General features: G+C 43.7%; 1 protein-coding gene across 1 annotated transcript in view; it reads left to right on the top strand.

Moving 5' to 3' along the window:
• The window catches only part of Parp1 (Poly-(ADP-ribose) polymerase), a 68,234-nt gene that overhangs the window by 16,402 nt on the left and 29,102 nt on the right, over positions 1-22,730 (top strand). The window contains exons 6-13 of the mRNA XM_065444671.2: positions 1,390-1,489; positions 8,314-8,430; positions 9,717-9,799; positions 12,690-12,812; positions 13,296-13,376; positions 15,053-15,210; positions 16,908-17,053; positions 22,346-22,385. Of these exons, the coding sequence (XP_065300743.2) occupies positions 1,390-1,489; positions 8,314-8,430; positions 9,717-9,799; positions 12,690-12,812; positions 13,296-13,376; positions 15,053-15,210; positions 16,908-17,053; positions 22,346-22,385 (848 nt within the window). The remainder of the gene's footprint in view (positions 1-1,389; positions 1,490-8,313; positions 8,431-9,716; positions 9,800-12,689; positions 12,813-13,295; positions 13,377-15,052; positions 15,211-16,907; positions 17,054-22,345; positions 22,386-22,730) is intronic.

The raw sequence follows: 22,730 nt of genomic DNA, 5'->3' as shown, positions 1-22,730 counted from the left end.
CGATCATGCCGTCTTTCTGTGCAGCCTACGGTTGCACGAACACCAGCGGCCGCGGCGATGTTGTCTTCCATTGCTTCCCACAAGACAAGAAGCTTTTAAGGAAGTGGGAGGCTGCTGTAAAGCGAAAGAATTTCAAGACCTCAAGAACAACACTGCTGTGCTCCAACCACTTCCGTGACGACGATTATCACCAGAATTTCCACTAGCAGGCTTTCTAAACGCAGCGCGAAAAGATCGGAGCAACGAAAACAAAGACGGCACGAGTGCGGACTGACTGATGATAACTGGTGTTGGAAGGCCTTATGAATACACGAACTCGCCCAAACCTGGATTTTGATTTACTGCGAGCTCCTTCATGTTAGCACGCTGAACGGAAGGTGCATGTTTATTTCCCGCCCTCGACGCAGGTTTCGTCGCAAAGCGCCGCGAATTTTCGATTTGCACGTGTGTTGTAAAACAGCCTGCATGCAGCTACCATAACGCAGTGCAAATGTAGAGTTTGCATGTGCTGGAAAGCCGGCGCACGCCAGGACGCTACGCTCCCCCCGTCTCTCGCGCACAGCGAGAAACCGACCGTCTCACGTAGCCGACGGAATTCGCCGCCTTTACGACTTCGGTTACGAGTAGTGTGCGGATGGCGCACAGATGAAGGTCACTACACGTACTGCATGAACCGGGAAGCTTTTCACGCGTTTGAACCGTCTTTGTAGGTTACCGACAGCTTTGGACAGCGCACAAATGCCGACGATCGCATCCCCGCTTACGTTCCACGAGGAGGCATGCAGGAACACAACACTGCAGTTGTTTGACCGGAAACGAGCTCACTAGATCGGCGAAAGATCGGCGAGATCACTAGATCGCTTTGCAAAAAACATGCTCACCAAAGAGCATTTCCAACACGAGGAGATCCCAAGACTTCGCTTTCGTTCTCGTCGAAAGCACTGCTCGCACCAGCATCGTTTGCTTCTTCGAGAGGCCGGCTCTTTGCAATCGGCTCGTACATGTAGGGAGCAACCCCGAACTCTTCAGAAAAACGCAGTCTCTCTAAATTTTCTATTACCTCTTAATTTTCCATTACGGCACCAAACTACCTGGCACCGCGCTTCATGTGGAGCGGCAGCGGTCGGTCGCTAAAGTTGACGTCACGGGTCGCCCGACCAATCACAGGCGGAAACGAGACGCGCGAGCTGGGCGTGTCCGCTGCTGCACTTTTCGTCGAAATAAAATATATTTGCGCTTTCTTTCGCTCAATTTCGATACGATATTCGAATTCGGAGGGTTGAAAACCATTATGTACACATGTTCACTCATTTTTTCTGGGAAACCTTTCAGCTTCCCTTTCAGTCAGCGTACTTGCTATAGTTTGGAAACTTTTGTCCTGAATTTCAGGAAGCGGAAGCCGAAGGAAGCTGGGGACACAGTTGATGGACCGTCAGCTGCCAAGCAGCCGAAGAAGGAGGTTGATGTTGAAGAGGAGAAAGCCCTCAAGGTAGAAGACGAGGCGTCTTAGCGGACCTCATCGTCTGCTTTCTTTCTCTGTAGGAGCATGGAAGTTGCAGCTTTTTGCCTTAGGTGAATTGCAAGTTCTGAGCCTTGAAAAAAGGTGTCATTTCTTGATCCCTCAGGGCCCTATAACTGTGCTTGCAGCTTGTGCTTAGATTAACAAATGCGTTAATAGCCCACCTAAAGCGTCGCCTACTTTTGAGCCTGATTAGTTAGTTTCATTTGGTGCAGCCATGACGCTGACCCTAGCATCTCTGACGACGTCTGGAACTGGTTAATTTAATACAAGCACTGATCGAGCCTTCACACTTCTCAAAAGGAGGATGTAGTGTGGCGGACATTTCTCCTTGAATGAGTTTTGTGTCTTGCCTCAAATGCCAATCAACAAACTTACTGCGCAAGCACCAAAAACATGAGAAGCATTGGTAGATTTATCAGCCATTCAAAAAGATGTCATGGTTGCTCAGATGCTATAGCGTCCAGCTGCTAAGCCTGAGCATCCCAATTCAATTCCACTTTGTATGTTTGAATGGTTGTGGAATGTAGAAGTGATCATGTACCGAGACTTCAAAGAAACCCTACTGGTAACAGTTCATTTGGGCTTGTCGGTAGCAAGGGTTTATCTGTGACTTGGAACAGTGTGGAGAAAATGCGGGACAGAAAAAAAAGATGTGCGTGCCTCTGCGTGTTGCTCAAGTCAGATTTGCTTTCGTACGTTAAACTCAGTCAGTCCAATCACGTCACAACTTTCACAAGCTCTATGTTGCAATGTGCTTAGTAAGAGTGCGGGACTCCATAACTCTCAGAGAGCTCTAAAAGGGTTCCCTACACTGGCTAGTTTGGCAACAAACCTAGTGAGCGTGTTAACAAATTTTGTGACAGCACAAATCTATTGCCTTCATTGATTCAGTGATGAGAGCATGAAAGAGTGAAAGCTAGTTTTGTAACAAATTACTTTTCCGACATGAGAACTGTTGGGATGTAAGAATCAAACAATTCAACATTCACAAAGCAGATGTCTTCCTTGTATATCCCGTGCGTTTGGTGAGGAGTTGGCCGAGGTTTGCACTTGCTGGATTAGTAGTTGGCTTTAGCCTAGTTGATTTTGCCGATGCTTCGTGACATCGAGCCTGGCTTGGTTTTATTTCACGTGGCTTTTCAGAGAGAATGGGCGTAGTGCTAGCGTAAAATGTGAAGCCCGTGATCTGCGTACCCCTCATCTATAGCATTTTTGTTCACTTTTGAAGTGCATATTGTTTTGTGATCAACCTGGCGTTACTGCAGTCAGTGACCCCTTTGTGACTGCTTGCGTGTTTGACGGGTACCTCGGTGTGTCCGGAAGCATGCTTTCTTTCTTTTTTTCATTCTGTCTCAGTACTGTATCAGTGTACACTTTGCATCTGTTGATGGTCTGTTTGTCTTGCAAGTCTATTTTTGAAAACCATGCAGGTCTTTCCAGTTTGATATCTATTTTGTGCATACTGACTGCTTCCGTCTTCCCGACACTTTATTTGCAGTTAATTCATTGCACTGTTTTAAAATTCTTATCTTCATTGGAATGCTCTTTATGCTGAGTGTTGTTAGATTGCGTCTTTCTTTTAGGGGATTTCTTGTGTTTAGTAAAACTCAGTCTTTTCCTCTCTGCTTTTGTGTGTTGTATACTCATTTGTTCCTGCTTTCTTAGCACTGTCTTTGCTCTTAAGTCTTTCATGAGATGTGCATGTTATTCCTCTTTCAAATTGTTTCACCGTGCTTGGGTTGTTTGTTTGCTTTTGGTGAATGTTTCCATTTTTTTTTCTTCCTTTTCTCCAATTTAGAACCATTCCTGTCTGTGTTGTTTCTGCTCTCGTCTCCAACTGTTATTGCATGACTTTTCTGTAAACCTTAATAAAATAGTCGCAGCAGGGTATAGATGTCTTGTGTCTCTTTCTTGGGGTTATGGGGGATGTTTCCAGTTTAGATGATGGCATTTATTTTGGTGATGTTCAATATCTACGGCAACGTTTTGGGTGCATGTAACCGATGACTGCCGAAGAAGGTATGCATTTAAAACTGATATTTGTTTTGCGTGGGGTGTTGAGGTGCGACAACTGTATTTAACTTAGGTGATCCAGAGCTTCACTTTTTGTGTCCGTACCTATTTGATGGCAGCATTTAAACTGTCTTCAGTGTCCTGAAGACTCGGAGGCTTAGCGCTGTTGGAGTGTTTGAACCATCTTGTGTCATCCCGAGGACATTAGTAGAACATCCCTAGGGAATTACGACAACAAACAAGCAATGTGCACTTAACTTTTATCTGAAACTCTTACATCACAATGAGATCTTATAGTTGGCTTCCTTTGGATCATAAGCCAAGTAATTTTCATTCAAGAGGTATGTGGCTTACGTCTTATGTTGAGCTTAAAAGGTTTGGCGAGGCTGACTATTCAACAGAACGAGTACGGCAGACTTCTTTACGAGAAATTTATGCACGCATAATGTAGCACAGCGTGTTTGTGATCAATACATTTGAGTCAACCGCTTGTAACAAGACTCGAGTACGCTGTGGTTCAATAAAAATAATGTGCAGCCTCTTCACACTACATACTGTGTTGGCTGTACTTGCGGTACTAGGGCGCTCCTCATGGGCAGTCTTCTGGCACAAAGCAGGCAAGAGTGAGTGTCTGGTAGGGCGCGACTGTCGAGATGGTCGGCGCAGCTATGTAGCACCCACCTTTCGTTGTGGGTCATTTGAATAGCGGCTTCTTCATTTGCGATTGTATTTCTCAACTAAGTTATCTCTTGGCATAAAAAAAAAAGGAATGTTATAGGATGACTAGGAAAGCAGTCAAATTTCTCAATATATTCTGCATTCTGCCCCACAAAACTAGCTAAATATATGCCTCTGTAGCAGCCTTGGGTATCTGCATGGAATATGTTTAAGTGTTTCTCTAGCAGAAGCACATATCTGCACAGAAGCACCATCGGTAGCGTAAGAAATTTTAGTGCACGTGCGACAAAGGGTTCACACGAAGATAGAGACTAGCAGTGACAACAGTGGTTGAACAAAGGATGATTCCACCTGGAGCCAATGCTTCACTAAGCACACTTTTCTGCCCTGACGAAGGTCACTTTTCTTAGAAGGCTTCCCTTCTTTAACCCTTTGAGGGTCGATTTTTTTCGCCATATGCGACTGCCCAGGGTCGATTTTTTTTTTATTGCAGATTCTGACTCTTAGGGACTTATTTCGAAAAAAATTTACTGTAATTTTTCTAGGGTGACTGTAAAGTGAGAAAATAATCTTTTCCATTGGTATATATACACTCTTCATTCATGAATAACAACAAATAAAAAGGAAATAAACTTTTCAGAATTAAAATTTTATGCACATAGTTCCAGGCTTTCAAAATCCGCACACTACAATATTTCACAAGCCCTGAATGTTCCTGCTCTTACACTAATACGTACGTCCATAGCGTAATCAAACTGCGTAGGTGCGCGCACTCAAGAAAACTGTTTTGTTGCGTGCCCACCAAAAAAAAGCAACACGTGTGACAAACTTCTGCTAATCTTCATCTTATCGGGCAATTGTTTTTGCCAGTATTAAAAAAAAAGAAAGAAACGAAATGGAAACGCATGCACGGTGCCTTCCTTCCTATGTGCACCCCTGTGAGCACTAAACGAGCGAGAAACAAGCGGTCGCCCTTTGAGCGATTGGGAACGAGATAGCCATCAGTTTTGCAAGTGCAAAAATCCGAAACCGTCTGCGAAACAAAATCCATACGGCCGCCCGACCGCGTGCGCGCCAGTGCGTAAGCGGTAGTATACAGACGCGCGGGAGCAAACTAGCGCTAAAACAAACCATGCAACAAAAACGGAGAGAGGTAGGCACGCGAAAAAAATTCCTGTATCCCCACATAGTGGCAGGACGTGGCAGAATAGAAAAAGTTAGGGAATCGGCGCGCTTTTTAAACGTACAGACGGTGGCGTAAATATGCGGCATCGACCATTTTCGGACTTGTTCGCGGCGCTGTATATTTACGTCATTGACCGTCAGAGGGTTAACCTAATACATTGCTTTCACCACAAAACTGAGTTCTGTGCTCAATATTGTAAGCACCAATCTTGTGTCGTCGTTGCAAAAACAATTGCGACAACGCACCAACTGGCAACTTCAAGGTAATGGGACTCTGAAAGATGTTAATGGACGTGTACGTATGTGCTCATATACAGTTTGTGACAATGTAAGAATGAAGAAGTTACAGGGGCACTTTTAAACTCACACAATTTGATACGCACCAGCCAATTAGGTTTGCTTATTTCTGTGACTTCAAGCAGTGTTGCGTGTCTAGAACCAGCCGTCTCCTTCCTACAGATATGTTTGTGGCTGGTTTTAGGACGAAACCTGGACATCTTTGGAAGTTTTATGGGTGACACTGATGTCAGTGTGCCCAGCCAAAGCTAATATTATAGTTTGAAATAGTGAGCTTTTATTTTCTGATTAGTCTACCATTTACATTAGCAGAGCAAAGCCGTCAAGCTGTGAACGAACTCCACCTGACTCGGCTTTCTTCCAGAAGAGAAAAGCAAGTGTACTATGGTTTTGTGGGTGGAGCTTGTTTGTAAGTCTTGAGTTGTCGCCACCGGCTATGGTAAACAATGTGTTTATACTCCATTGAACTAGAAAGGCATGTAACTGTACCACAGACATATTTTTCAAGGCCACTTTGAGAAAAAAAATTTTAATGGCTGCCTGAACAGAAATTCAGTGCTACCTTGAATAGCTGTTCAGCTTGCTATGAGCTGCACCTAAGGTGGCAAAAGCTACACATTCACAGTGACAAGTCGTAGCAGGGAGCTATGAGAAAAAGTTGCAAATGCAATGAGAAGGAACACACAGTGCTGCTAACAGCAGCAAATTTTCGGTGGCTGGATGAACCCTAGCGAACAGTTGTGGGTAGCCCTTGAAGGGTAGCTTGGCCTGGCAAAAATAGACTGAAACAAATTCAGTATTTTGTTAGTGAGAAATTATCTAAAAATTTAGTTCGTTCGAATTGAGCGTACTTTGTAACTTCTGCGCTTGTTCCGAGAGAAGGCCAGGTCTATTGCTAACTGCGAGGAAAAGAAGTGTTTTGCATATAATGCCACAAAGTGATGCAATAGCTTGCTAAGTATGTGCAGGAAGCCTTGCACTGTTTGGTGTGGTATCGGTTGAAGCAAATGTTTGCAGGTGCACACAGTTAGTTTGCTTTCAAGACGACGACTTTGTTCAGTAATAGCTGTTGTCCGAGTCATCTTTGTGGAGCTGATGCTCTGTAGTGGTAAAGTGGATGTGAAACTTTTCTACCTTGTCGCTCACTTTTTACATCTCGCTTCGTTTAAATGCCGTCACCTTGGTGCTGATTTATGAATAATCTGGAGAGCATGTTGTCAGCCAATCCTAGTAATCGCTCAAGGGACCAGGTGCAGTATTTCTAAGGACAGTATTCTTCCCTGGCTTTGTTCCAGTACTTACCATAGGTGGCTAACAGGCAGACAGGCAGACAGCAGCCATATTAAGTCTCATTCAAATTCTGTTGAAGCCGGCAAAAAACAATGCAGTGAAGTTAAAAGCGATGCAGACTACTTTGCTGTCCTAACCGGATGGTAGCTGAGCAGAAGGCTTGGAAGCTTGATGGGGAGGTCGGCTGTGCACAAGAAAATCTAGTCGCACTTTCTTATTTTTTATTCATTTCAATATCTACATTTACTTGAGGGTATTACAGTAGGGGTGATTAGTAGCACCAAGATCGATTAAATGTGCTGATATAACAAAATGGTGTAGTCCAAAAGGGAGCTTGTGACAAACAACAAAAGGGTGTGTAGTAACATGTTCGTGATGCAGAAAATGCACAGAAGGAACAGTGAACAGAAGACAGCGAACAGAAGGTGCAAATGTAGCTCTATCCATTTCACACATGTTGGTTCACAGCTTCATTGAAACATTCTTCACGGATCACTGCCATGACATCACATGGAAGGTGATTCCAATGCTAGCTAGAAAAGAGAAGAACAATTCATAAAGAGAGATGTATCTGTGGCTATTTCTTTGATCTTAAATGGGTGGTCACAGTGTCTAGACATGTAAGCTGGTGATTCTAAATAAATGTCCCGTTTAGGGCTGTGCAAATAAGTTAGACGTCGCGTAGGAAGGTAGTGGAGGCAAGCTTCTGCCACGTTGACAGATTCGGCCAAGCAAGCAAGTTTCTTACTTCTGTAATACTGTTAGGAAACTTAAAATGATTAGTCGCGAAGCGAGCAGCTTGATTCTGAACCATTTCCAGGCAGTCGACGAGATTCTGTGCATGTGGGTCCCATACACTGCAAGGGTACTTGAGAATGGGACGAATGTTTGATAAATGTTATCCTTCCTTTACTTCTGGTGTGCTTGGTGAAAGCTACGATGTGTTTTTAGTAGTTTGCAAATATGTGCTTTTCTGGGCTTTTTCTTGTCAACATGAGGTGGCGTCAAGTTGCAGAGATGATGCGTTTCGTTATTTGGTCTCGAAGCTGCTTTCTTAGCTGTCAACAGAGACTGTCTCCGATGCTGGCCGGAATAAGAACACCCCCTCTGCTATAGCATTGGTGGAGTGTATCAGAGGTAGAATCTTTGACTGGCCATCTGTGCCTCTGTAGTTTGAATGCTTGTGGGGCACTGCGTCACTTCCTTTCTTTATTTGTTTATAATATTCTCGCAAAGCACTTTGGGATTATCGATGGACACTGGCAGTGTCGGAGATTGAGCCCCAGCTATTACTTTAAAAAAATGTGCCTCTCATCTTCTCTCCTCAGAAACAATCGGACCGTGTTTTCAAGCTTCGCGGCGACCTGCAGAAAAACCTCTCAAAAAAGGAACTGCAAGAGCTGCTTGAGTTCAACAGCCTGGACATCCCTCCTGGTGAAAGCAGGGTATGTGTCGAAGGGTGGTTCTTTTGTGCAACATTGAAAATATGACTGTGGATGCCGATGCTAATTGTATGCACACACAGATGTTTGCTTATCGCTACAGTCTTGCTGCAATAGTAGTCATGTGAATGGATAACATTCACTCTAATGGCAAGCTGTAGCTCAGGAACAACAGTTATCGTGCATCCAAAATTTTTTGCTGCAAAGCACAGATTCGGCAGCGCGTTGTGTGCCTTTGTTTTTGCAGTGTAGCATACTGAAGTGCTATCGTGAAGGAAACATTGTGAACAATATTAGAGTGACTCGAGTCCTGTGTTGCCACAGTTAGTGCAGTTAAATCTCGCTATAGCAAATTTCAGGGGACTGCAGGAAATTGTTCGTTTTTCTTAAAGGATTGTGAAAGCCCCAAAATTAACCATTCTGTCCATGAACTCATCAGTTGTCATCGTTCGAGCTATCCACGGAAACATCGCTGCTGTCTCCTCGCCCGCGCTGTTGCTGTAGATTATAAACTATTATAGACTATAGATATAGCGATGTTGCTAGACTTTTTATGATTTCCTTCAGGTTTTATATATCCGGGTTTGACTGTACACTAATATCTTTAGTGTAAAATGTGCTCTTGTAATAACATCTGTTTGAAGTGAGTTGCGACAGATTGTGGCATCAAAGTCTTGCAGTCATGTAGTTTTGAGTGGCAGAATTGTTTTAAGTGTGCACTTAGTTTTATTGCAACATGAAACTTGAAACACTCAATCACTACTACGCATATATGTGTGTCAGTAACACTCAAAGGATAAAGGCATTAGTACTGAGTGCATGTGGAAAGACAGCTACTTCTTTTGAGCTGCGTGTGCCTTGAACATGCATGTTCCAAAGTTTAATTAGGCTGTAAATGTGGTCGTTCTTTGCATCTTTAGCGGTAATTATGACCACCAGCTGGGCTAAGAACAAGTTCTTCTGAAGTGCCCCCCCCCCCCCCCCCTGAAGAAGAGTATACAGACCAACGATTTTTGCATAAGGCCTAGCTTTCTTCTCTGCCTGTAATGTAACTTGAAAAATTGAGAGCTGCAGCCCAAATCAGTCATTGCAAAATTTCCAGTGCGCTCGTCAATATATGCCTGCGTCTGAATTATGAATTGTTTTTTCGGTGAACCTGTGGTGTGTATACTTTTTCTCAAGGGTGTACATGTGTCTGTTCATGTAGTTGGCTGTTATGTTGGGCAGCCCATGTTTGCTGACATGGTGATTAGCTACGAAGACTTGCCACGTCTGCTTTGCTCTTGCAGATCTTGGACCTTCTGTCGGACTGCATGGCCTTTGGTGTTCCGGCACGCTGTCCCGAATGCAAAGAGGGCCAGCTGAAACTCCAGTATGTTGTTTACCATCCATCCAGCTGATGTCTCCTCGTTTTGATAATAATTTTGCAGTGATGCTGTTAAAGGAAGTTCTGCAGCTGTTTTCGTGGTGCTACATGTGGTGGTGTACTTAGTATAAAATGTTAAAGAACTGCCATAGTTTCGAATATATTGAAATGTAATTGTCAATGATTATAAAATAAAAGTTACTTGCGTCCACCTCGTCCGAATAGACAAGGATTTGAAAATTTTTTTTAGCCAGTAGTCCGTAATTTTCTGAAGAAGAACGGCAGATTGGGCGAGTTGGTGGTTTTCCATAATGTTTAGAAACAGCGCTAAAAGCCTACACTGGACAACAGAATAGAGGATGGGACACACACGGTGCTGATGTGTGTCCCATCCTCTATTCTGTTGTCCGGCGTACGTTTTTAGCGCTGTTTTTAAACATTACTGTGAATTTTGTTTATCACATCACATGTTACCGGCGTCACGTTGGAGGTCAGCCAGGGGTTTGTACAGCTGCGGCAGTGAAAGCAAATGTTGTGGTCCAGCAATGCCATCTGCATAGGTACTTATGTTAAGAACAGCCAGCAACCAGAGCTCTAGTACCTTCGATGAAAGGTCTGAGAATTCGCTTATACTGCATCTTCACTGGGCTTGATGTGTCAGTTGCCCAGATTGGCACGCATTTGTGAAATATTTTTTTCTCTATCTGTTTCGGTTGTAGCAAACACAGATATACTGAAGTTTTGACAGTACTAAATTTTACAAACTACATGTGCATTAATATTTTTATGCCAGACATGCTTGAGCGTGTTATGGATATACTGAACTATCTAGTGCCGCGACACTCTTGCCCTGAAATATGAGGCAAGTTTCTTTGTTGTGCATCGACAGTCGGCAACGGGGTTGGAGGTGTGAGCGACTCGCTCTCTTAAATGTGCATAATATTTTTGCATCTATTGCTCTGAGTGTACGACTCTCGACATAGTTGCGTGAACTTGACAGCCTAGTCAGTCTTCACGTGTGGCCTCCAAGATGTCGCTGCATGCGCAGGTGCACCGCCCAGTTTCGGAAGGTGTGCTTGTCTCCGTGCTGGCCTGTCTCATGCTCAGTACTCTATAAGTGCTGTTGGTTCACATAACTTCACAGTTATTTATCATAATGGTAACCTTTTGCATAGTCCTTTTTGTCCGTTGGTTGGGACCATTCCCAGCTAAATTTATGTACATTTTGTTTCCTGAAACATAGTAGTATGTTCGGATTTCCTGCAGCACTAAGTTCCATTGAAATTTGATTTTAAACGAATAGAATACGTATTTACTCGCATAATGATCGCACTTTTTTCGCCAGAAAAATTGACGCAAATTCAGGGGTGCGATCATTACGCGGGTTAAATTTCCCACGAAAAAAAATTTTTTTTTTCGTCCCGCGTTTGCTGCGGGATGCGGGTGCGGGACACCAAAACAAAAATGGCGGCCGGCAGAGCAAGCTGAACGCGCCGAACGCGATTTTTTTTTTTTCTTGTGAGTACATTACGTGCATTGAAAATGTTTCTTCCCTCATCAGTGATGAATATTATCGTTAATATCGGCAAGTTTGCGGCAATAACGTAGCCATGTCCACTTTGAGGGGAAACGCATGGCCGGTGTGCTGCGGAAACTGCGGCACCGGTTTCACTACTCTCCTAACACGGCACGTTTTCGCTAAGGGTGGGCGAATATCTTAGCTGTGTTACAAGCGTCGGCGTATGAATAGGGTACACATTTAACGTATCCGTGTAAACGTGGCTACTATCATTGCCGCGCGCGATTTGTTGCGTGCTCACGAGTGCAGATGAAAAGAATCGAAAGGCGCCTCTTTTGTTTTTGTTGACCACAACGATTATAAAGCCTACCCATAATAAAGGCAAGTTTGGTTGTACCTCTTTTTGTCATGGAAGTGCGGAAAGTGATGAAAGTAATGAAATGAGGCGTCCACTTAAGAATGTTTGGTGCGTGCAGGCGAGTCGTTCGCGTAGCATTCGACAGATGGTAAGCGCGATCATTGTTAGCTAGACTTGGAACACCACATATCGCTGCGGCAAGTTCGGGGTGCGATCATTACACGGGAAATTAAAAAAATCGAATTTTGACGACAAAATTCAGGGGTGCGATCATTACGCGAGTGCGATCATTATGCGAGTAAATACGGTAAATGTGGAAAAGAAGAGTGGACATCAACCAAGAGACGTTTTGCCTCTTGTACAAAGGCCGAATCGTCTCGTTTTTTTTTAAATTTGAGATATTATTTATAAAAAAATATCTGTATTCGTAGAGGCCAAGATGTAGTGGTGCTGAAGGGGATTGTGATTGATTCTTTTGTGTGTTTCTGCCTCCTAAAGTGAGCAGCTGCTGCCATATGCTTGTAACAAAGGAATGATGTTAGGAGTGAACAACTTTTTTTTTTTCATGTTCCTGTTGCTATTACCTTAAACAAAGCTCAACACTATAATGTGCACAGTCTTGCCATTCCACTGTTACTGATACTGCCTGCCTTGGGCTGCACACGCTTGGTTGGAGAAAGTGTTAACGGTAGGACAATAATGCAGCGATGAAGTACTCCGTTGTGTCCTTATGCAGAAATGAAGGGCCCGACGGGGATACCAGGTCTTCTGGTGGTGGTGTGATTGATGTTAAGGACTTTTTTTGGGGCCGATACTATTCACTTCGTTTTGACCAGACATACTGGAACAGCCAATTCTGATGGCGATGTGGCTGTGTGACCCACAGCCACTTCATTGACTGGCCAGACGAAGTGCTTAAAGGAGTAGTACTAAAATACTAGAACAAGGAGTGCCAGTTAAGACATTGCCCTGGCATTGCCCCTTTTCCAGCCGTCTCATCTTGGCGTCCTTACGCGCAGGACGCATGGCTACACGTGCACTGGCAACATCAGTGGGTGGACCAAGTGTACCTATGTGACGCTCGAGCCGACCAGAGTGCCATTCAAGGTTCCGCAAGAGTTCAAGGAAACCTATCCTTTCCTGTGAGTAGTGCGTCGTCTGCTGCAGTGGAGAACAGGCGTGGCCGGCTTTTAAGTGGATGCAAGCTTGTTCTAGTTTTTGTGCCAGGGATAAAATGGCACAGTACACAGGACAGAGAACCACTGTAGTGGAACCCACACTTTCCTCGTAGGGTTTATTTCCAAGCCTCCTTACTGAATTTCTTTGGGGGCCTTTAGAAAAAAAGGTGGTTTTTCATCAAAAGGGTGCCACAGTAAATCTAGACTGTTCTACAGGATTAGGTAGGTCCCAGCTGTTTTTCTACAGGCTTATTGATAAACCTGAGTGATTGAAATGCCTATGCCAGTGACACCAGCTTTATTAAGGGAAAGTTACCCTTACAGCGGGTGTAAAATGTTTGTGTTCAAAATTTTGGTTCTGCGGGAGCTGCCCATCTTGCCTCACTACTGTGAAATAGATGCGGAGAGAGGGACATCTGACCTTTTTTCTTACTTTTCTGTTTTCAGCAACAACTACAAGAGTGTCACAAAGAAACGTGTCTTCCCAAAGAACCTTCCGAAGCCTTCAGAGGCATCGACGTCAGCCAAGTAAGTTGTGGCCCCAGAAGCATGCAGACAATGCAATATCAGTGTTCTTTGCAGAAGTAGGTCTGTTGAAACAAGAGGCTTAGTTGAAATGTGCTGTTCACCTTCGTTACTATGGCATGCTAACAAACTGAATTTTATTTCTTACTCGCGGGAACGGTGTAGTAATTTTCAACTTCAGAACGTTTTTAATATGTGTTACAAACCACTGAACACCAGTTTCCCTGTCCGGAATGTAGGATGCTGTCGCATAAAGAAAACATTTGTGCTAAAAAGTAATTTTCTGCTAACATTCTAGTAGCAACACTCACTTGTGACAGTGCCTTACAATGCTGCCTCTGTTGTACCCATTTCCTTGTCTGTAAAAAAGCCCTTACCTTAGCTTTACTAATTAATCTAGGAGTGTGCAAATATTTTAAAATATAAGATAACATGTCGAATACAGCAGAACCCCATTGATACGTTTTTCAATAGACACTGGAAAACAACGTAACAGTCAGGAAAGCATAACACCGATGAAGGTCTCAAATCTGCCATCGCAACACCAGAAATAGCTCTGAAAATGTTTTGTGCGCTAATATAATTAAGGTGCCTGTGCTATGTTTCGCGACAGTAGCCCCTTTCTACCTTTAATTCACCGCATAACACGGTGGTATTGCGGTGAAGCGCACTTTAGATAGCTGGCAAAAACTACAGTTGCACTGTGACATGCGACTGACAAAAAAATACCGCTGGTATTTTGTACTTTCGCATTTGCATCTGCATCAATAAATTCATGTGACCGCCGCATTTGAATGCAACGAAAGATAGAACATTTCAAAATGGTGGCATAAAATGTGAGCATAATACACAGGAACCAATGGGCTTTAGGTCGGTACCACGAAAACGCGATGTAGCAGCTGGGGAAATTAAACAGCGAGGAATGTATCAATGGGGTTGCACTGTGGTGTGCTATTTGACTTTGTCTTTGAATCAAGTATTCATCATTTGTAGACACAAATATTTTTTGAATATATCATATCAACTGTGCGCAATCAAACATAAAATTGGAGCAAAAGTATAAGTTTCGTCCCTGTGGCCATAATGGATATAAAACATTAGCTAAGCCATTTCGCTCGGGTAGCTCGTCTTCCCTGGCTAAACCATAATAATTTGCATTCTCCAAAGAATATAATGGATACTACTTCATTACAGCTCAGCTTCAATTCTACTATTGAGGCATGTGCTATTGAGGCATGTAGCGTACTTTTGTTAATTCGCTAACATCACTGCAGTTTGCCTTGCAAGTAGCGTCTGCCACATCAAGTAATCCAGCTGATGCGACAGAATTGCGACATTTACCATAGGAGATCCTCAATAATGTGTTTCTTTTTTATTAAAACGATAAACCAGCATACATCTTTAAATGAATCTGTGGCACCACCTAGGAGGCAGGCATTTTAGTAAGAAGGAGCATTATTACGTGACAGGGACCAGTTCATGTATCTTGCCACAGCCGATGTGGTGACCAGTTGACCACTTTCTTACGTTCACATTAGCTATAAATAAATGGGCATCCCCACTTCGAATACTGCTCTTAGGTGGTGCTACAAGTCAGACTGGCAGTCGATAAATTGATGAAATTTCCGTGCAGTGTGCGTTTTTGCTCCGGGTGCCCATCTCTCGTCATAATGTTCCAGCGGCAGTGTTGGCAAGCAGCGGCCCCTGGATGGCCTGGAGGTGGTGTTTGGCAAGACAGTGACACCGGTTGAGGAACTCAAGAAGAAGCTGACACCCCTCGGTGCCAAGGTGGCGGCTAAGGTGTCTGAGAAGACCCTCTGTCTCATCTCGACTGCGGGTAAGGCTCGGGAGTGTTGCGCCAACCTTCTTCAGCAACCCATTCTTTTGATCGGTTTTGCTTTATAGGCTGAAGTAAAACTCTTGCTTGGGCTAGTTGGTTCATGCTTGAAGTAGTAAAGGCAAGGTGCAGAAGACCAGGACTCAAGAAGAACACAAACGATAGGACCGGTGCCACTTTCATTGTTTGTCATGTGGTTCTTTTTTTTCGTGCAGTCACATGTTTTATCAATTTTTTAATTGAGTGACTATTAGAGATTTTAGTTTTGACACAGACACTGTACTTAGACGCATTTTTCATGTTTTTTCTGTGTTGTTCGTTGGTCATTATTCCCATAGTCGTGTGGGTTTTATCACTGACTGGGCCTTAGGCGTTTGAAGTGTGTTATGTTGTGGATAGTTTGGTAGTGAAGCGTAGACAGCACTTTTTGTCTGGTTTTTGTCCCCGTTGGCTTGAAAAAGGACGATACTAGATCAATTGCCTCCCGTGCTGATCCATGTGTGGTTCTTGTTTGCTTATTCAATATTATGTGCCAGATAAGATTCCTGCGTGGTCGATAGATTGCTGTTTTTTTTTAACTTCTAAAGTATTGTGCGCGACTCGGCGTGAATAACCTACATAAGGCAGGCTTGTTGCGAAAATAAACTTAGTTGTGAGTGGCGCCGGTCCTGTCGTTTGTGTTCTTCTTAAGTCCTGGTCTTCTGCGCCATGCCTTTACTACTTTATAGGCTGGTTTGGCTTAAGTGCCTGGGTCCGTTTGTCTAACCAAGGGAAGCTATAAGACAGTAAAGCTAGGGAAAGCAAATGGGAAGTAAACTGCCATTTTTTAAGTGAAGTGTAAAAAATAGTAAGGCACAGGGAAATGAAAGTGGATGACAAGAGAACTTGCCATAGATGGGAGCTGAATGCATGTTAGGCATGTGATGCTCTACCGTGAAGTGCTTTGGTTCCGTTCATTTTTCTCACTTGCTGCATAGCAAAGACCTTGAATTTGGCAGTCTTGGTGCCATGAGACAGCATATGAAGGTCTGTTGTCTGACTGGCTGGTAGTGCTGATCGAAAAAAAGAAATGTGGTGTTCCCTGGAGTGCTCTATCAGCCAAGAAAGAGGGACCATGGCCTCCGAGATTAGAGGATGGCACACACACTTTGTCGATATCTCTCAATCTTGGAGGCTATAAAGCGGGTCACTTGGCGCCAAGCCAGCGGAAAATCCAACATGAATTTTGGCGGTCTCGAAGGGTGAGCAGCGTAGTGCGGAAATTAAACTTTGGGGCCCAAATTCATCCGATAAATTATTCGTGAAGTCACATTAGCTCTGTGATGGTGCATTTGTGAAGTTCAGAATATCCATCATGTCCGAATTTTTGGAGTCCGAAAAATCCGTCAACGACTAGCCTTTATTCTTGCTTTTGCTGCCACGCATTGCACCACGTTGGCCGCATGCCTTCTGAACTGTGTAATCGCCAACCAGGATCACGTCGATCGTGGCCGCAGTAAAAATTAATGAGGCCGTGCTCAAAATTAATAATGCCAACATAGCAGATGTCCCGAATTTGCTTCGCTACGTTTGATAAATTGTTTTATTTGTGGTCAGTTTAAGTTCAACTATTTGTACAAAAACTTTTTACGAAGAAGCTTTGTTGAGTTGTGTTGGGTGCTCAGTGCAGTCTTTCGGTGCCCTTTCACTCAATGCAGAGGAAGTCAAGAAGAAGAGCAAGCGTGTCAAGGAAGCGGAGACGTTCAACGTACATGTCGTGTCTGAGAACTTTGTCGACTCCCTGGCCAGCGGGGGTGCCGCCACCAACGTTGACCAGTTCAAGCTTGCACCGTGGGGCGGCGATGTGAGTAATGTCGAAATTCATGCAGATTGATGTGAATTTCATGACACAAATTTTATTAATTTTGTCAGGTTATGAAAAGTTAATTGCTTCATTATATTATTAATTATTTATTATATATTATTATTATTATATTATTATTATATTATTAATTGCTTCATTATATTGAGAATTTTGTTATATTGAAGTTCATTATATCGAAGTTTAACTGTATATGACATGTCTGTAGCTTGCCTGAGGATGAGACAGTTGCTGTATTTACCTGATTCTATCACGGTGGCCACTATAGCCAACACCGCGAACGTGGTGTCAGTTTCATATCTGAGTACAAGATACAGGATTTCTTTTCTTGGGAAAAATAAGTGTGTCCAATTATCGTATGTGGCCCATAGTGGTTGTCGCTTGGATAAGGGGCTGCTGCTAGTTGGGTTTCTTTTACATTTTATTCAAGTTTGTTTAGTAGTTGCCAGCAAGAGTATTTGTTCTTTTGCAACTTGGAGAGGTGGACAAGACCTAAAGACTTCTCTTGATTGATTGATTGATTGATTGATTGATTGATTGAGCAGTTTATTATTTTTTTGAAGCTGAAGGGTAAGCTTAGCATAGTGTTTTGTGGAGACAAAGAGCTCTCGAGCACCGAATACTATTGCTGCCTGCGTATATTTCTGATGTGGACCTGAGAACATGCTGGGCTGCTCGAGTGACTGTGACCCGGTTATTGCAAGGTCCAACACTAAGGACACAAGGCTTCCTCAGGTGGGGCAGGGTTTGTGTAGTGCAAGGCCCTGTACAGAAATGGAGCGCACAAGACGGTCATCACGCATGTTGCACATTGCTGTGTCCTCAGCTGTGTCCATTCCTTTGTGCATGTTCAACTTCTGTTTTTGCTCTTTCTCGCATGTCATCTGCTGCTCTGGTCAGCCCGTGTTTTGTAATGGGCAGTGGTATGTAGTGCCAGTACATTGGCCCTTGCAACCAGAAGCAGTATAGCAGATGAATGAGTGAGCTCAAACAAGTGCCAAAATAATAGTGTTCTGCTCCTATGTGACTACTTTCTGTGTAACGTCAATACACATACTTTTCCTTGGAAACCAAACTGAAACTGGTGGTAGAAAAGCTGTTAGAGTACTGTGTTTACTTTATTGTAATGGAAGTTTTTAAAATAATTTTCGTTGCTTGAACTCGACCCTTGTGTTGCATACAAGTAATGGCAAAATTGACCATTTCAAAACAAATATGTTAATTGGAAACATTGGTTGCGCTTTTTTAGACAATCACAAGGAAGGCAGACAGGACAGGCGCAATGTCCAGGCGCAATGGGCAGGCGCAATGTTGCGCCTGTCCTGTCTGCCTTCCTTGTGATTGTCTAAAAAAGTGCAACCAATGTTTCCAATTACAACGAACCAACTTGCCCAACAACGCATTCTGCTAAATATGTCAAGTCCCACAGTATTTAGTGTTACGTTGGCAACCTGCACCTCTATACCTCGATTCATTCCATAGACGAGTTGACCAAAGCCAAAAATGTTTTTTCGTGCGAAAGGACACCATTTTCACTGTGCTTGTGGCTGGTCTTACGGTTACAGTGCGCAGTACCCTGCGGCCTTTCACACTTTGACCCTGTTAATTCGTGACATTACGGCGACTCAGCGTGTTTGATGTGATGTCTGCTTTAAGAGATGAGCAATTTTGATGGCCGACGAGCTGGAAAATTCCACCGCGGCTCGGTGGCTCAATGTCAACGAGTTCATAGTTGCGAGGCCGGTCGAATTGGCTCAATCTGTGGATGTCGTAGGGGCGTGGTACTGCCCCGAATGAAATAGTTGTGCAGTCTTTTTTAAGAAGTGCTTAATCTGAAACTACCTCCATGGCACAGAAGATGACTTGATTCTCGCGTGATCACTTTCGGAGTTAGTTTCGCTTTCGTGGGACTTGGCTCATTTCGGCATTTGACCCCTCAAAGTATACGGCCAACAGCACTCTTGGCACTGGGCGAAGACAGCAAGCTTGGCAGAGCGCCAGAAACACTTGTCAGGGACATGTTTGGTGCCAAGGCATGGCAAATTATGCGAAAGTGAAACTATTTCCAAAAGTGATCGCCTGAGAATACTCCCTAGGAAAACTCTGCCTCCTCCTCAAAAAAAGAAATTACGTGATATGTGCAGGCCTAATGCGGGATGGCGCTCTCTTTGTCATCAGTAAAGAATAAATGTCATGCAAGAGCAGCAGGCAGCTGGCTTTGTAGGTGACCGCAATGTTTGATTACTGTATACAGTAGACGTCTGTTTAATTAGACTCTGGTTAAGTAGATTTATCAGTTCATTTGATCCCGACTGAATGTCTCTGCCGATACCCACACATATCTATGTATGGCGCCGGCACATAAAGCTTAACAAAGCTGCACTTATTTTGACCTTGAAATTAGCCTTTGCCAGACAAATTAAGCTATGTTTGCCATCACACATGCGTGTGACTCGAGTGGTGACCACAGTGGTGGCTCCAATAGCATCAGCATTCGTCTTGGTGCGGCTTAGGGTACAGTGAATGTGTCAAACACGTCTTCTGTTGAAAAACGCCTATTTTCGGCCTGCCTCAGGAATATCTGAAAGTGAAAACAGCTTACACCCATTTTTTTACAGTAGTTACTGAATTCTAAAAGCACCTTTCTTTTTTTCAAGAAAATTCTTCCACAAATTGCTTGGACGATGCAATCCGACATGAAACCAAAACCGTGTTCATGGCATTTGCAACAACCTATTATCAGGGCCAGCCTAGCCAGAGTCATCTCCGTTGCTTGCGCAAAATGGCAACCATGGATGGCGAAAGAACGACTTCTTGAATAGCATGACTACGGTGTGCCGCTTTCAGTGTTATTATGAAAGCACATTTAAACGATAAGTGTGTTAAGCCAATATCGTACATAAAGACTTATTCTATCACCATCCAGCAGTGACAATTACACTGGGATTTGACATTACACGGTTTCCAACACCGCAAGGGCAGTTCTTCGTATTCCATGCAAGGGCAATTTTCGGACCTAGTATTTTCTTGGGAAAGTGAGGTCTGCATTAATATAGAATAAATACGATGCCTGCATGAAGTCTGTAGAGCTTGAGATTTCGCATGCTTTTGACATTCTTCTGGACCTTGTGATACGCTGGGCCCCTGAAGACTGTGGCGGCTTGGTCATAACAGGGTCCGACAGCAAATGCACAGCGCTTTCTGGTGAGCAGGGATCACTAGTACAAATCCCTGTACAGATACGGAGCGTACACAGGAGGACAGAAATTTGTACGTGCAGAGCACGTACAGGCGCCGACAAAAGTGGCATACTCCACGCAGATTGCTACTGCGGCTGCGTCGCTCGGCACTTTGGCAAGCTGAAGCACAAAACATTGACACGAGTCAAGCGAGTCACGAGTCAACACGAGTCAACACACGACACATGCACACGAGTCAACACACGAGTCAACATGCCTGAAGATAATAAAAAGCACCCATTGGCCGTCTCGATCCCAGATGCTGCCTGTAGATGGCGTTGCGATGCAGTTTGCCGTTGCTCCGGCTCCTGCTGCATGGAGTACACCACTTTTGTCGGCGCCTGTACATGGGCGTGCTGGTGATCTAGTGTCCGCCACGGATGAGGGAGGTCATAGGTTCGAAGCCTGTTGCCTCATTGTTTACTCACCCGTAAAAATTAATACAGGCTTCCGCTTGCCGAAGACTTGGATTTCTTTGGGGTGGACTGCTTAGGGAAGGAGCCTCTACCATGCAAACTCTTGCTGAAACTATGTGGGCATAAACAAGCCCAGTGATAGGGGGTCTGAGGGGCTTCATTTGTGCCACGTGGCATCCCAAAGCACCTAATAATAGATGGGGTACAGTTGCTGCAGTTTTCCATATGGCATCTCAAAGCACCTAATTATAGGTGAGGATCCCTTCAGGTTGTGAGAATGCCATGCCTTTTTGAAGGGGCATCAAAGAAAAAAAAAAGAAACAGTCAGTTTAAACTGATAATCGTTCTTTTAAAACTATATTTCTGCTAACTTTGAGGTAGTAGATTCATTAATAGGAGACAAAATAAAGGTCAAATTTTCATTTTTATTATATACATAGTATTTTCTCGTATTTTTGGGGCTGCTAGTTCTTGAAACTTATGAAGTTCAGTATTTAGCTCTTTTTAGATTGCAGTATTGATAATCTTTGCTGACAAAAAATAACGCGGCCCGAGCAGACGGCCATCAAATTCCATGATATCAAGGCGAGGGGATTTGGGAACTCAAATGTGGTGCTGCCATCTTTCTTTAGTTTTTACCCCTTTTCTGAGCCTCTCTTCATGGTTGGCTTGAATTTTTCGCCTTTGTAGAAAGGGTAATATACTAATACAGCTAAGTTTTCTCCTTTTTCGTGTCTTCTTAGGTGTTAAGATTTGTGATGACTAAGAATCTGTCATTTTAGTTATCTGCGAGTGTTTGGTGTAGGCTTACTTAAGTGTAACAAACTCATTTAAAGAAGAAAAACATTTTGTGTGTCTTGCGCGAAACTTATGGACAGCTTTTGCTCAAGTTTACTTTGCTTATTTTTTCTTCCTCCTGAGGAGAGAGCGGCACTTGCATTTGGCTAGTTCTTTGTTAATAAATATGTTCTAACCATGACAGGCTTTGTAAATAGAATGAACAATTGTAGTTTCTCTGGGAATGTATAGGACACTTCCACACTTTGTTGGGCCCCTAAACTACCTCTGGTAATTTGAACAGCAATTGTCTGCTGCTCTCCGGGCTTTTCTGGGCCCTTATTTGATGCAAAAGTTGCTTTCGAAAAGCGAAACCTGGCGTTGTCAACATTGCCGTGACATTACGGAGCAATATTTTCTCACGCTTGCATCTGGCAGTAGCAGTGACCAGAGAATGGAGTGAATTCAGTGCTGTATTTTTGCATCTGTAACCTGCACCAAAATTTTTTAAAATTTTGACGGTAATGGTGGGGTGCGGGTTATACACAAACTTTGCCTTCGTAAGCGGCTCCACGGCTGGCCCCGCTGCCCCATTGTGCTTTTGCCGTGCAGAGCTTCGTTACAGCTTCATTACACTTTTCTCTAAGATTTAGAGGACTTGGCCATTCATTTGTTGCAAAACATCGCAAGTAGGAAATGTCGTGCCATGTTTTAAAGCGAGACTGTGATGCCTGTCATTTTCTGACCTGGCCTCATTCAGCTCAGCCAACCTGGTGCTCTAGAATTCCGCTGCAGTGACGTTTTTCTTTTCTTGCATGTTTTTTCGTCTTCTCTCAATTCAGGCCGGCTCCAAGATAGAGAAGTACAAGTCAAAGTCACAAAGTAAGCACTGCTGTATGTCTCAGCATGTCACAATTAAGTTTTTCAGTGGTGTGATTATTAAACACATTTCAAGTAGATGGCAACATAACCCTGTTGGGGTTCAGCGCAGTGTTTCCAGCAAAAACCAGTATAGAGAGAATTGTGGCGCTAGTGTCTACGGGAGCGGCAAGCTTGACGGTTCAGCCAACACGGGAATGATGGTTTATGCATGGATTTGCCTCAACTTCATCCATCTAGCTTTGAACGGCTTTGCGACTCTGCAAAACTGATTGTCTTCAACAAAATGTTGTTTTGCAAATGCAACAATTCGCAGTTATTCTGCACGCATTGCAGAGGCTAATTGCT

The sequence above is a fragment of the Dermacentor albipictus genome, chromosome 10 (assembly GCF_038994185.2).
Source record: "Dermacentor albipictus isolate Rhodes 1998 colony chromosome 10, USDA_Dalb.pri_finalv2, whole genome shotgun sequence".
In the NCBI taxonomy this organism is placed as follows: Eukaryota; Metazoa; Arthropoda; class Arachnida; order Ixodida; family Ixodidae; genus Dermacentor; species Dermacentor albipictus.
The sequence above is the reverse complement of the archived record's forward strand: the minus strand, read 5'-3'. Positions and strand labels throughout refer to the sequence as shown.